General features: G+C 37.7%; 1 protein-coding gene across 9 annotated transcripts in view; it reads right to left on the reverse strand.

The window, feature by feature from the left end:
* LOC109408584 (septin-7) overlaps window positions 1-14985 on the reverse strand; it is a 184515-nt gene that overhangs the window by 107263 nt on the left and 62267 nt on the right. For 8 of the 9 annotated variants that reach the window (XM_062854313.1, XM_062854314.1, XM_062854316.1 and 5 more), the window contains exon 2: window positions 6882-7434. The exons of the other annotated variant lie outside the window; for it this stretch is intronic. In XM_062854313.1, the coding sequence (XP_062710297.1) occupies window positions 6882-7220 (339 nt within the window). In that variant the 5' untranslated portion in view covers window positions 7221-7434. The remainder of the gene's footprint in view (window positions 1-6881; window positions 7435-14985) is intronic. 9 annotated transcript variants of the gene reach the window in all.

Here is a 14985-nt window from a genome sequence, read left to right on the forward strand (position 1 = left end):
AATATCTAAAATGTTTTCTGTTTCCAGTTTTACCTTTTCTCTATATGCTTTAATGTTTCCTTGAGCATAGAGTGCCTTAGTGCCTGCCACACGATACGAATGCAAAAAATAAACATTGGTAAAGAAAGCTCTCAGTTAATAATAGTGAAACAACACATGTAACACTAAGTTCAAAGTCAGGCTTTAATCAGGATGATGAGACATCATGTCAGAAAGACGAACCCAGGGTGCTACTTTGAAGTCCCGGACCACAAAGCGAAGAAAGGTCCCTTCTACCCATTCATGTAATGGACATAAAAAAGATTTATGCGGGTCATAACAGTGACACAAAGGTGCACTAGACGAGTGACTGATCTTGATAGTGGAGATGGTTATGTTGCTGTTGCTACCTACGACGACGACGTCATCGTTTACCGTACAGTGAATTAAACTTTTATAAAATTGCCTGGAGCGATAGTGTGTCGTCCATTCATTGAATGAAACATGTATGGGGCAAATTTTTATGGAGTCAACTGGGGCTCATTGCTCCTGTTTGTTGGAACAAACTGTATATGTACCTACCATAGTCCATGTGGTCATGGTGGTTATTTGCGGCATTCTATATTTGAAGCTTCATGACAGTTATATGAAATATGCGATTGATACCATGAATACAGTGACGATTGCGTAGCTTTTTAATTCATTTTGATTGATGTCCATGAAATGAAAAACATAAGACTTGTAAATCTATTCAAAAACATTTAGTAAATGGATTCGATTATAACTCATCAAATCGTCTATGGATTGTCCCGAACCCTACACTATACGACAAGATATCCATTTGTTTTACTTTAGCTTTTCTTGGTAGTTGAAAGTTTTTAGCAGGCTACCTTACCAGGGCTGTGCTGCGTTTCCTCTATCGCGCTGAAGGGGCTGCCTCCTTAGGTAAAGCAGACGCGATATGCGTATATAGCATTTTATACTCAACCGCTGGATGCCAAAACAGGCGTTGTTAGAGTCGCACCTCCTTGTTGAACAGACAGTATTTTCGAAGAAAGCATGATTGCTATAGCGCAGGAAAGCGTAGATAGGAATGATATGCGGAGGTTTTATGCAACTGCCAATCGCGTGCGTTGCACCAAGGAATAGGATTAACTGGCCGAACTTCTTTAGGGCAAAAGCGTGTTGCTACATCAGTCAATCTTCCGCATTCTTATAAAGATTCATTGGTTGGATGGCCTCATATGCCCAATATACAAGAACTAGTACATACTAGAAAATGCTAAGGCACTGTTGCGTGTACTGTTAGCTGAAACTTCTTGAAAAGTTCTTCTACCAGGCAGATTTTCGTGAAGGCTAATCAACGACAAATCAAATGTTCACCCCGCTGATGATCCCAGACAAATTAAGGGAGTATAACTTGCAGACTCACCATTTGAGTACAATACAGTGAAAAGAAGAAAAAAAAAAACTGTGGCAGATAATCTCCATAACATGGTTTTCAGGTGAAACCACTTAGACACAATGCTGGATGGATCAGAGCTTGGATGAATTAAAGCCAGATGATGCTTTTCCAAAATTACTGTTCAACATTGCACTCGAAGGAGCGATTAGGAGGGCTACTGGTACTATCACCACACAGTCGCACATGCTCTTCGGCTTTGTGGGTGAATTTGATGTCATTACCATCGATCGTAGGATAGTGAAGGAAGCTTATGTTCCTCTAAAGAAGGTAACGAGGATAGGCTTGACGATAAACTCGGCCAAGATTAAGTACATGATTGCGGGTAGAGACAGAGGCAGCCGTAATAGTGTAAGTGCTGAGGTAGTCAATCATGGGGAAGTGTTTTTTATTTGTTTTTATTCGTGAATTTTAAGTTAGGCTAATTCTTCACACGCTCATGGGGATGTGTTTGAAGTTTTTGAAGAACACAGTTAAACAATATTTGGTCTCAAAAATAAACTTAAATGTCGCGTAATAGATTTTGTGCCGCTGAAAACAAATCCGAGCTCATGATTTCTCCAGCACATTCTCCATGCCACATTTGAAGACTTACTTGTATGGCACCCTTGATGGCACCCCTGCTCACAATTTGGTTGCTATATCGAAATTGCAACTGAAATAGCTCACATACTTTTTATATTATATTAGAATCAAAGAAATCGTAAGTAATGCACATCCCATGCATACTAATCATATCATATGCTATCATATGGCAATGAAGTCATTTGCGACTGCGAAGATGAAGATCCAACTACTAAAAGGATAAAAATAACGACATGCGATTGTAGCAATGAATATACGATTGCAGCGATTTAGTTTGCTTTATATACGACTCATGTATGATGCAAGCGATCAATATGCAACATTCTTATGCTTGAACACGATTGTACTGATTTTGAATAATAATATCTTCAGGCATGGGGCTCAATTAAGCAGATTGCTAACGATAAAAAGCGGTTATTTTTACGATTCCAGCTTGCGACGAATAATTTTTACGACTTTATTTGATTCTAAGGGGCGATTTCTTCACCCTGGCTTAAGCGTTAAGCCTGGTTTAACTGTATGGGTAAGCCTGGCTTACCAGTTAAGCCGAGGTGAAGAAATCGGCCCTAAGCGATTCTATCCGATTTCGAATCCAGCACCTTATTTGGTCTCAAGCGACTATATAAAACAAAATCGAAAATGAGATTTCAATTGTCATAAAATACGATTTTCCACAATCATTGCCCAACAATATATACATATTCACTATTCAGTAGGGCGTCCCTTATTTTGCAAAATTTAGAAATGTTATAAGTTCGTTAGTGGAAAATGATCGTTTAAGCTAAAAAATGATCGTGTCAAAATTTGGCTAAATGGTCCCTCAAGGGGCCTAAAGTTGTCAAAAATTGTATGGGTCCAAAAAAACACGATTTTTTTTTTTCGACAAAACAAATACGATATTCCACTAAAACCGGTGATTTTAGGACCCTAAAGGGCTAAAAATGTACTTAGATTTGCGATAAAACCACCGGTTTTAATAGAATAGCGTATTTTTTTGTCGAAAAAAATTTCATGTTTTTTTGGTCCCATACAATTTTTGACAACTTTAGGCCCCTTGAGGGACCACTTAGCCTTGAGATACGGACTTCAAATTTTGACACGATCATTTTTTAGCTAAAATGATCATTTTCCACTAACGAATAACGAACTTATAACATTTCCAATTTTTGCAAAATAAGGGACGGCCTACTATTCAGCCATTCCATAGAAAAACGATATGTATAGTGAAACTCCGATTGTCGTGAAACTTGGTGGGTTCGTAGTTCTTCGAAAATAATTAGACCCGTATTTTTTTATTTCGTCATTAGGGTGACCAATTTTCAGATAGGGTGGTCCTAAAAATCAATGTTTTTAAAAAAATATTTTTTTCAAAAAATCATAGCTTTTAAACCAGGAGCGGACCTGGTGTTATGGTTAGAACACTTGACTATCACGCTGAGGACCTGGGATCGAATCCCACTCACGACAAACTCGCAAAATGTGAGTTCTTCCTTCGGAAGGGAAGTAAAGCGTGGATCCCGAGATGAACTAGCCTAGGGCTAAAAATCTCGTTAATACAGATAAAAAAAAGCTTTTAAACCAGTTGACCGATTTTAAACTTTTTTTTTTGTTTGCAAGCTATTGAATTGTAGTTTTAAAGAAAAATACGTTGAAGGGGTCAAATTGTGTTTTGGGTTTAAAAATATATATTTTTTAAGTTTTTTTACGTTTCCATGGTCTCGGGACCAAAGGGGTACCCTGGTTTTATATTTCTATCAGAATGTTCGGGAAATTCGGCGTAACATATAAAAAAATCAGAGATGTATGTTTTTTAGTTTTTGAGATATGATTTTTTTGAAAATAAAAGGTCAAATTTGTCCATTATTTTTTTTTTATTTGATTATATTTTGCATCATTATAAAACTGTGGATACCAAAAACATCAGGAATCATCCAAAAAAACAAAACAAGGCATACTTTTATGAGAATTTAGAATATTAGGCAATTTTAGAGCAGCTAGTATTAAAATATATGACTCTCTATATTCAAAAAACCCATATTCTATTCAGGTTAACCTTTATCTAGTTAACATACATTTTTCGCAAAAGCACAAAAATGATCTTAACTTGTTTGTTTTCACGAACGGATTTTGATGAAGCTTTCACAACTTTCCGAGTTTAGGATTCCGGGGACATGGGTTTACAAGGTTTCGGAATTATTCCGTATTTTCTTCGGGTACCTTGCACAGAAAAACGAACTATCTGACAACGACGACCTTGATTCGAAATTCGTTCGCTAGGTGGTGCCAGTTTCAAAAACATTTAAACCCTTGTATCTCACAACCCTGATGAGATAGAATAATACCGTCCGTCATCGGCAAAGCTGTTGTTCAGCAGGCTAAGAACTATTCAACAAATAAGTCTTTAGTTCGTGATTTATCCGCTCATCTAGTGTCAAATACAGTCAGGTTTTTTTACGCGGGGGATACGTACCGCGTAAAAAACTCAGTTCAAAATTCAAAAAACCGCGTAAAAAAAGTCTCACCATTTCTCAACAAATTATGCAAAAATAAGACGATGAAATCTTTTTTGTATGGAGTTTTCATTTACGCGGCCGCGTAAATGAAAACCGCGTAAAAAAGACCTGACTGTAAATTCAAACACGTATATCTCGAAACTCTAATGACCTAGAAGTGTGCCATTTTCAGCAAAGTTGTCCGCTAGACGACGCCAGTGTCAAAAACGTTCAAACATCTATATCTCAGAATTCGAATGATACCGTCTTCGGCAAAACTATCTGACTATTGAATTTTGGGTTGGGATTGCATAAACAAAAACAAGTTGCTCGAAACCCTGTCAAGTTACAAGAATGTTATTTTCAGCAAAACTGTTCAGCACATCAAGAACTCTTTGATACTTTGTTTCAAGATTCGTCCTATAGGCAGCGCCAGTGTCAAAATACTTATATCTTCAATATTTGATATAGTTACTGGTGCCATTTCGGCACATTTTTAGCAAGCTAAGAACTTTATTCCGATGGGGAATTTGATTCGGGTGATTGATTTAGGTAAGAACGCAATGGAAAGTATCAAATTACTATTTCTTACTATTCCACATTTAAAACAGTACCAGATTGCTAGCAGTTTATTCGCCTCTGCTACCTTAGGGATAGTTCCCAATCCATTACTGGTTATGCGTTTGTTTTTCATGAGCTCCTAGCTCCATATATGCTAAGCACAGATTAATGCATGAATTCCTGCAAAGATTTCTCTATGAATTCCTTCAGAATTGTATCAGTTATTTCTCTAGAAATTCCATGAGGGTGTTTCGCTGGGTGGTCAGCCAGTGCTGCCTCCAGAAATTTTACAGCACCAAAAATTTATCCAGGATTTCTTGTAGGGATTACTACAAGTATTCTATGAAAATTTTGTAGTAATTTGAGCAAATATTCCTCCAGAAATTCTACTGGGAATTAACCCAGGAATACCCGTAAAATTTTCTCCTCAGGGATTCTACTTCGGTATTCCTTAGGGAAACCCTCAATGGATTTACCCAAGAATTCCCATTGGGATTTCTATAAGGTTTTCTCCACATGTTTAAGGAATCCACAAGAAATTTGTTAAGGAGTATATCCAAGAACTCCTCCAATAATTTTACCAGGGTTTACTCTCGAGATCCTTAATGGATTTCTCTAGTGATTCCATCAGTTATTCCTTTTTTGCCCCAGATATTCCTCTAGGTATTTGCCCAAAAGTTTATCCGGGAATTTCATGAAGAGTTCTTTGGGGAAGAATTTCACCAAAGATTCCGCCCAAAATTCTACCAGAGATTAACCCAGGAGATCCCCCAGGGTTTTCTTTTGGATTTTCTGGCAATTTCTCTAGGAATACCACCAAGAAATTATCTCGGAATTCCTATAGGGCGTATCCTGGGATTCTTATGGAAATTCCTCCAGAAGGGATCCCTATAGAGATTCCTCAAGAGAATTCTCTGGAAATTTCGCCAACGATGACGCTGAGAATTTCTCTTGGGATTTTCTCCTTGGATTCCTCTAGGGATTTGACATCTCAAACTTCTCAATAATGGCTAACATACCATACTTGATATCTTGTACTACAATTTCAAATATTCTGCTGAGTCTTTATTTTGATTTTTCAACGAATTTTAAAGATGGCCTTTCGGCGATATCCACACACCATCACACCAGTCCGGTGTGATAGAAAAATAATAATGAAGTGACGGTAACTCAACAGAACGCACGCCGGCCCATTTGCTTAGCAATGATTGTGACATCGTGCAACTTTGGCTAGATATAGTCAAATTGAAGCTTGGCGTGCAAAATGTTTTTGTTGTTGGGAAAATGTGCCACTGGTACCCTTATCTACCTATCACTTTATGCTATTTTAGCGGACCTGAAACCTTTTTGCAACCAGGGTCTTACAAAATCTAGTCATCACTATAGTTCTTACCTTGCTGGACAATTTTGCTAAAAACTGTATCATTATAGCTTATTGGGATTTTAAGACACACGGATTCAAACTGGTGCTTTAAAGTCCCTCTTGTTTAACAAAGAACTCAATTATCAAATATGTAGTTCTAAGCTTGCGGAACAGCTACATTCCATTTTCATAAAACAGTACTACTCAACATTGAAAATTAGCAATCAATGAAGGGAAACATTTAATGATCGGGTGGATTGGAACAAACAATAAACATTCAAATCACATAAACTTAACAAGCCAATGACAAACAAACGGAAAAGCAACAGCTGATTGAAATTAATCGAGCATGATTTATCTGTCATAAATTCGTATCAAACGCAACTCAAATTGTCTATATCACAGCACAAAAGGAGAGTAATAAACAGTTCAATCAAACCTTTTCTCGCTCCGCCTTGTCAATCTTGGTGAACTCGTTCCGGTCCCGATCGATCTTGTTGAACGAGGACGAGTATTTTGGCAGCGTTGGAGGTGGAATGGGCCGGGCCGCTATCGTTGGCTTTTCGTGCGTTTTGTTGCTACTGTGAATACCGGCGGTAATCGGTGCCACTGGGCTGGCTCCGGTCGAGCCCGGTGCCGCTGCTGCCCCAACAACGCTTCCCGGGCCTCCGTTGCCGGGCGATTGGAAGTTTGCCATGTAGGCACCGGGTGACGAGAGGATTGGCTTCACCGGTGGAACCGGCGGCCCAGATGGTTGCGTTGGCGTCGATGCACTCATATTTTCATAATCCTGTTGCTTGCACACACTTTGTAGAAACCACACTCTGCTGTATGAATTCTGCTCTGCTGCTCTTCTATGCCGGGAGTATGTGCGCACTAATCCCGCTCCGGACCCGCCTCACTACCGATATATCACACACGTGGAAATCTATCCAAGCTCACTAACTAACTATGAACAGGTATATCACTTTATCCCGGAATGCTATCGAGCCCTGTGGGGTGGGTAGGTAAAGATATGATAATTGCACCGTAATTATTCGCATTGATTACACTAGATTCTTCTTGTTCGCATCTCTGACGCGATTATTCGAACGGAGGTGTACGGCGTATACAAAAAATGTGCAGTATGTGTGTTAATTTCCCACTGATTGCATTGGTGCGCTCTGCGAAATCGTTGTCATCGTCGTCGTCCTTGTACGAATGAAAAACTCGATAATCACACGCATGCACTGCACACAGCCTGTGATCAACCGAAGGACATTGATGAATCTATGTTATCATTCACCATCAAATGAGATTTCAGACCAAGCGAAATAACCGCACGCTTCGCTGTGTGCCAACCGTCGTCGACGTCTCTAAACAAGACAGTGATTGATCTCGAATCAATCGACTTCGTCGATTTCAGCAGCACAAGCAGCACCGACAACGAGAACGAGACGAATGATGATTATAATGATGGCAATGATATAATAATTATGGCGACGACAATTCGACGACGAGAGCGAATCCTGAACTCTGTACGCTCTCAATCACGCTTGAATCGATACTATTTCAGCGCCCCTCTGATTACGGCCGGGCGGGGGTCCAGCGTACAGTAGTGCATCCCCTACTTATGGATGGGCGACCGCGAGGCGGAGATTGCTGCACAGTGGTGGAAGCTTGAATAAAATCTGACCAAAATTAGGAAGTTAATCACAATCAGCGATGAAAAATTGCATGGAGTTTTATACATAAAAATGTCACGACAATTTTCTATCAAATTTCATATATTTCCGTTCGTAAGTAAATCTATAATGCTGGTTAGTGCAGGTAAATTGATGATGTCGTTTATAAATATTTCTTAAATTTAGCTCATAACAAAGTTAGCATATCCATGACATTTCCCATTCCTGCTCACAATCGGGGATATACTCACTCCCAGCCGTTATAGTCAATTTAAAAAATGGATCTTCTGGCCAGGGATAGGAAATGTCATTTTGTTATTTGCTAATAGGAATTTCCGGAAAAATTCTGGTAAAAACATTTTATTTAGATTTTTGGAGAACAACACGAAACACCTGTGGTTTTTGTTGAGATTTAAGTTTACAAAATCTTGAAGAGTTTTTGTTGTTGTTTTTTTTGTGAAGGTAACCATCAAAGGTACCGTGCCAGAAATCTAGTTTAAAAGCCAAGAACGTCGAAAAATATAATGAACATTGCCAGAGATCCCTACGAACCTTTGAAGCAAAAAAAAATCATCGACTATGAAAATTTTACCTACTAACCCCTTGAATATTTCACCAAATAAGTTCATTTTTCAAAAATAAATACAGCTAACTATATCGACAGGAATCTTTTTGAAAGAATAACGCTATTTTTTTTCTCCAACTCAGAAGGAGTAGAAGCCTTTTGAGTTTGAGCTTGGTTCTTTAGGTTATTTTTTTTTTACTTTATAGGCAGGTTTTTGATGTTTACAAGTGAAATCCGCAAAAAAAAAATCTTGCGATTGCATGGTATCGCTAGGAGTCCATTGAAAATAACTTCCGGAGCTTGCCAGCAGGCTTGATAATCCTCCTCGAAATCAAAAGAGTTTTGCAACATGCTCTAGAGCGGTGTTTTGCTTTTGCCTCGTCGCGAGGGAGCGAACGAACCCCAAAAACTGAGCGAGGAAGAGGGGAACGAAAAAAGAGTCGATGATTATTTCGGGTTTTTGAGTGCGATTTTCGCCTCGAGAGTCTTTCTTTGTATGGGAGTGGAACTCGCGAGAGCTTTTTGAGTGTGAGTGGACGTGAGAAACACAACACGCAATTATGCGTGTTGGACGAACTCATCGCTGCGCGGCAAGCTCGCGCTCGGTGCTGTTGAGGATTTGCGTTGTGATTTCTGAGTTTCATTTTCACTCCTCAGAAAATCGCCAAAATCGCTTCCTCAATTTCTCGCGAGTGGGTTTCTGTCAAGCCTGCTTGCCAGGGATCTCGTTAAAAGTACGTGTAAGAGATAACAGCAAAACGGAAATCCACCATGGACATGGCAATTTCCACTAAACTAGAAGTAATTTCGACAAAAACTTTCTACATACTTTATAAAAAACCTATTTGAAATTAAAAATTAAAAACCTAAACACAAATACCATACTAGTTTTCCGTAAAAAAGACTAGCAGAGTCCGGAAGGTATTTATATCTATGGAAGAGGAATATGACTAGCATATTGTCGAGAATTAACCTCACATTTCATAGAGAATAAAAAATCTTGCAGCAAATATACAAAATATGATAAGCTGTTAGCTAAGAAACTGAGAAATTTACCATATTTTTTCCCGTGAATCGGCTAAGAATCTTCGATTTTAGGCCAGGAATGTTAGGAATGTCACTAATAATATGTCATTTTTTAGTTCGGTAACGTTTTTATGTGTCTTGCAATGGAGGAATCATTTAGTTTCGACACAGGGTATGTTTTAAACTCATTAGAGTCGCCCAATGGGAGGCGTTAGGCCAAAACTATGCCACGTGAGAAGCCCGTGTGGAGGGCGCCTACGAAGACTGGTACGCATGGGCGCAACAAGTTAGGTTTCTAGGGTGTTGTGAAGGGTTGTTTCACCTCTACGGCCCAGTCTTCCTTCACGGGCCCATGAATTACCAGACCACGGACCCCTTATTTCAAGAGAATGACATTAAATTGTCTGAAAACACACCACAAAGAATACGGCATGTATTCCCCCTGAAATTCACTAATGATTTGGCCAGTAATGAACACAATATCTCGAAAAGAAAGTTGCAAAAAGTAAAATTCTCATCGAAGTTATTTCCATACATTTGGTCTAGTTTTGTGAAACGAAAATGAAAATACTGCTCAAAGATACGATAGCATACTAGAAAAGTATATTCAGGGATTGTTGATTTTGTTCGGTGATTGCAACACACTAAAACACGAGTAGTAGTAAAGCCACACTGTTGGCGAGAACATCGATTTATGCAAATCTGATTATGGCTGAAAGTCAGTAGGCCGAAACGTTATAAATCGTGTTTTAGTGTGTTGCAATTACCGAACAAAATCAACAATCCCTAAATATACAACTCAACGGTGACCAAAACCCTTAAGAATACTAGAAAAGTGATCACAAATCTTAAGTTAGCTTGATTTATAGGAATAGGCAGTATGTATATGATAAAGCTAAGAACAGTAGTGCGTCGACTGAATAACATGCAATTCAAGTTTAAATGATCAACATCGTTGGCTGAATGAACACCAAGAGAATTACCAAACGTATTACTTTCACATTTTTTGAAACATTTTCACAAATGGTGTGAATTGTAAAAATATAAAAAAAATAATTTTGCTCATAACCTTGTTAGTACGATTTTTTCTCGCTCATCGTTCGATGGACGTAAAACGATGCTGAGGTGTAATCGATTTTCCATTTCATTTAATTCCTTTTATCATTATTCTACTGTCTCTGAAAGAAAACATTGGAAAAGTATTGTCTGTGTTTAGCCGACTACTTGGAGATAAAAACACTGAAAAAATCCCATACATAATTCCCTAATTTTTCAAAAGTTAATTTTTTTTTTAGATAATTAAAAAAATGGATTTCCGTCACCATTGTAAAACTTTAAATACATTTATCGTTGTAATCTGATCGAAAGAGATCTAGGTGGAATTTAAGACTTGACTTGAGAAGTTGACTTTACTTCTGAAAAAAATGAGGACGTTTTTATAAGATAATTCAAATATTGTTGGAAAATGTTCAGGAAAAAAAATTGAAAACTGCATTTTAAATATGAGTTTCCATAAGAAATGTTGGCAAAATTCGCAGGAGCTCAAATACAAACAAGTTTTCAAATCGGTCAACTATTCTTCAAGATATCGAGAACCCCTTAACGACACTTTTTACAAACAAAATAGGGAGATAATCGCGTTTTGCCTTGTCCTTATGGAGTGTGCACGCAACAATGTTCCTCAACTTCCGTTCTAGTGCTCCAATGTTTATGTAATTTGGATTGTGTGTTTTCTACGTGGTGTGCTTTCAGATGAAGCAATAAAATAATGCGTACAGCATACCTAAGTCCTTCAACGCATGAAATTCTACACAAAATTCTTTTGAGATATACATTATGCTTTCCCTTACAATTCTTCCAGTTGAGACATACTCCTGAAATTATTTTTTTATTGTTTTTCCATATATTCATTGGTCATAAGAAACTATTTTGATTAATAAAAAAAATATTTTAGTAAGACAAAAAAAACAAAAACAGAAATTTCCCAGAAATGTCTGTAGATGTTAGGACTTGATTCGCCGACTCACAACACTTAAGAGAGTAAGGCCTCCGAAAGAACAGTTACTTGGAGGTAAGTAGTTCCTATTTTCTGTCCATCTCCGCGATCAATATTTGAGGAGCATCTTCCAGGTGGATTCCTTCAGCTTGGTCCAATTTCTTCCACACGCCACAACCCGGGTGGAGGTGAAAAACAAATCAATAACTAAAGAATAACATATTTTGTCATCATGTCTAAATTTGCAATTCTTTAGTTTTTGATTAATAGCTCAGAATGACACATAAATAGCAAAACATTCTATCATAGTAAAACTTGTAATTAACGAGTTATTATTGACTATTATAATACATAATAATAACAAATATTACTATCATACTATCAGCCATAATATCAAAACAACAACATAATTTACCATCATGTTAAAATTTGTTATTATTTTGACATTACTTTTGCTATTATTTTGTTATTACAATGGTAAAATCAGTTATTCTTTAGTTGTTATGCCATACAAATTTAGTTATTATTTTTGTTATTTTAACTCTCATTAAAAAAAAACTAATGGCAATGGCAAATTTTGTCATTAAAATATCCTACTTTAATTGTAAAATTTGCCCTTCATTTGCCATTTCGCTCTACCCGGGAATTAAACAGTTTTTTACATTTACACTATTTATTTTAGGCACAAACTATACATAACAACAGTTTACATAACTAACACACTAAGATGAGCTCGGCACACTTCGCCGCCGCCGTGGCTCAGCAAATATTTATATTGAATCTTGGTACAAAATGACGTTTGTTTGCTGATTTTCAGCAAACATTTTCCTGAAGTTCAGCAAACAAACAATGCGATTGATGAGATCTCGTTGAAAATCAAGTTTGCTGAGTGTTCGGCGATGCCAATGTCGGTAAAAACAAAGAAAAATGCTGAGATTCGGTTTGATCTTATGATAAAACCTTGGTTACCGTTCAACGCATAGCCTTAAAACGACACTGAATCTCACATTTCCAGGTCTCTTACCGATCGACTCGCTTTGATCGTGCAGAGATGACGTAACAATTCTGTTCTCTATGCTTAATTGGTGGTCGAAGGAGTCACGCAGCGCCTAAACAGTAGGTTTGTGAAAAATTCCTCATTTTTTGCATAGAATATCTTCATTGAAGAGATGAATCAGCCAAGGGCTGAAAGTTTCTTAAATAAAAACAAATCAATAAATCAATCAATCTTCATTGACTTCTTCAGAAACTCCGCGAGAAAAATTCTCAGAAATTCCCTCAAGAAATTAAAATACTCCGAGATTTATTATAAAAATTCAGGAACTCCACCTGGAAATCATAAAGATTTCTGCAGGCGCTTTTAAACTGGCACCGGCAGTCTTAAACAATTGAGGGACCCAGATGCAAAGGGGTGTAAGTGACCATTTCATCGATTTTGAGCTGAGCATATCAAAATATTCTTCAAATTACCAGCTTTCTGGATTTTTTTTAAGATTATTTTTCCGATGATTAGAAATATTACAATAAATCGGAGAAAATTGGGTCGACTTTGTTACAACAAAAAATCATAATAATGGCAAACATGCTTATAGAAGCTCTCCAAAATCAATCTCCAAAATTTTGACAAGAAATGCATCTTGACTTTAGAAGTTTTCCATGATTAAGAACCTTATAATTTATGATAACTCCGAAATTCCCTGATAGTTCCAGGATTTCTCCAGGTAAAATGAAATTCCCTAATAACTATAGGTATTCAAGGTTAGACACCCTGTTGATACTAAAAAATTGCCCAGTTGCCTAGTTAAGCACCAAATAAATTATCTATATGAGAAAAATTGTGTTGTCTTCAAAACACTTATCTATATTTTCCAAGATTATGGCCACCACTCCGCACCCACCGTGCCGCAGTGCAATCGAAATGAGAGCTTTCCGCCACCTCACCCGCGCCAAGTAAATGCTTAGAACTATTGCTACCGTCCGTCGGCCGCAGCAACTATGTTTGTGCACATCGCGTAGCGCGCGCATACACAGTACACACGTCTTCCACCAATTGAAATAAATTATTGTTTTAACCAGCCGGAGCCGAACATGCTGCTCGCTGGCGCTGACTCGGCTCGCTCCCTCATCGCTGGACCAGCTCTGCGCTGTGCATGTAAAAGTCAACATCAACACAACCCCGGCAGTTGCACTTCGTTGCATCGCGGTTTGTGGATGTTGTTGTTGTTGATGTTGCTGCTGTTGCAACTGCTACTGGATTCAATTGAAGCTGACCATTCCTTACGCCAATGTGTTATATTAATATGCGTTTACAGATAATTTGCACGCTCTCCCTCATCGTTGATTACACATTAAAGAAAGCATATTTTAAATTTCTTCCGCTTCTGTTTCTTCTAGTTTAAAAAGAAAAACAGTTTTCTTGGTGAAATACAAGACGCCGAGATGGGCTTTGTGGTCCAATGGCTACTTCTTCGGATTTGTATGCAGCAGGTTCTGGGTTCAACCGAGTTCCTTTCATTCTACTTTGTATATTATTATTATTAGCTTTATTAAGGAGATTTTCAGCCCGCGGCTGGTTCATCTCCAGACTTTGTATATTTCTATCTACTTTCTCCGACTTCTTTAACATACATACTACTCATGTAAATATGTTCATAATTATCACTAGAATCAAAAATGGGATGGAACATTATGTAGGGTATTGGTTCCTTTATTAAGCATGTAGCTCCCATTTTCATCCTAAGAAAAACAAAGGATTGAAGCACTGGTTGATTTGTTTGTCATTTTTGCAGGTGAACTGAACACGCATGAAAACAAAAAGAACGGAATCTATCGGTGCCCTTTTCGCTTGTTTTCGAATAGGATGAATATGGGAGCGCTTTGTAACGGATGACAAAGCCGGTTTTTTACAATTAAGTCGAACGTTCAGACCTGGCATTCATTACACCAAACCATATATTGTTTTAGTGACCAATTTGTATTGATCCAACATGGTCAAGGGGAAATTGTTTGTCACTTCCATAAATGTTATTATACAAAACTATTTAACATCTTCAAGACAAAAACTTCAGTAAATTAAGACTCTCAATACCTTCAGTTAGCAGGTTTACCTTTCAAGAAAGCATTATACCACAAATGAACAAAAAATTCAGTGACGTTCTTCCAAGTTTATCCCTAATATTTGGAGCCTAAGCAAATCCCAACCATTGTTTGTTAATACAAAATTCAAATGTATGAGTGACATACATTCATAGTGAGTGAGCACAATTCAAACATGTTCCGGTATGCATCGGAA

Source organism: Aedes albopictus, chromosome 2 (assembly GCF_035046485.1).
Source record: "Aedes albopictus strain Foshan chromosome 2, AalbF5, whole genome shotgun sequence".
In the NCBI taxonomy this organism is placed as follows: domain Eukaryota; kingdom Metazoa; phylum Arthropoda; class Insecta; order Diptera; family Culicidae; genus Aedes; species Aedes albopictus.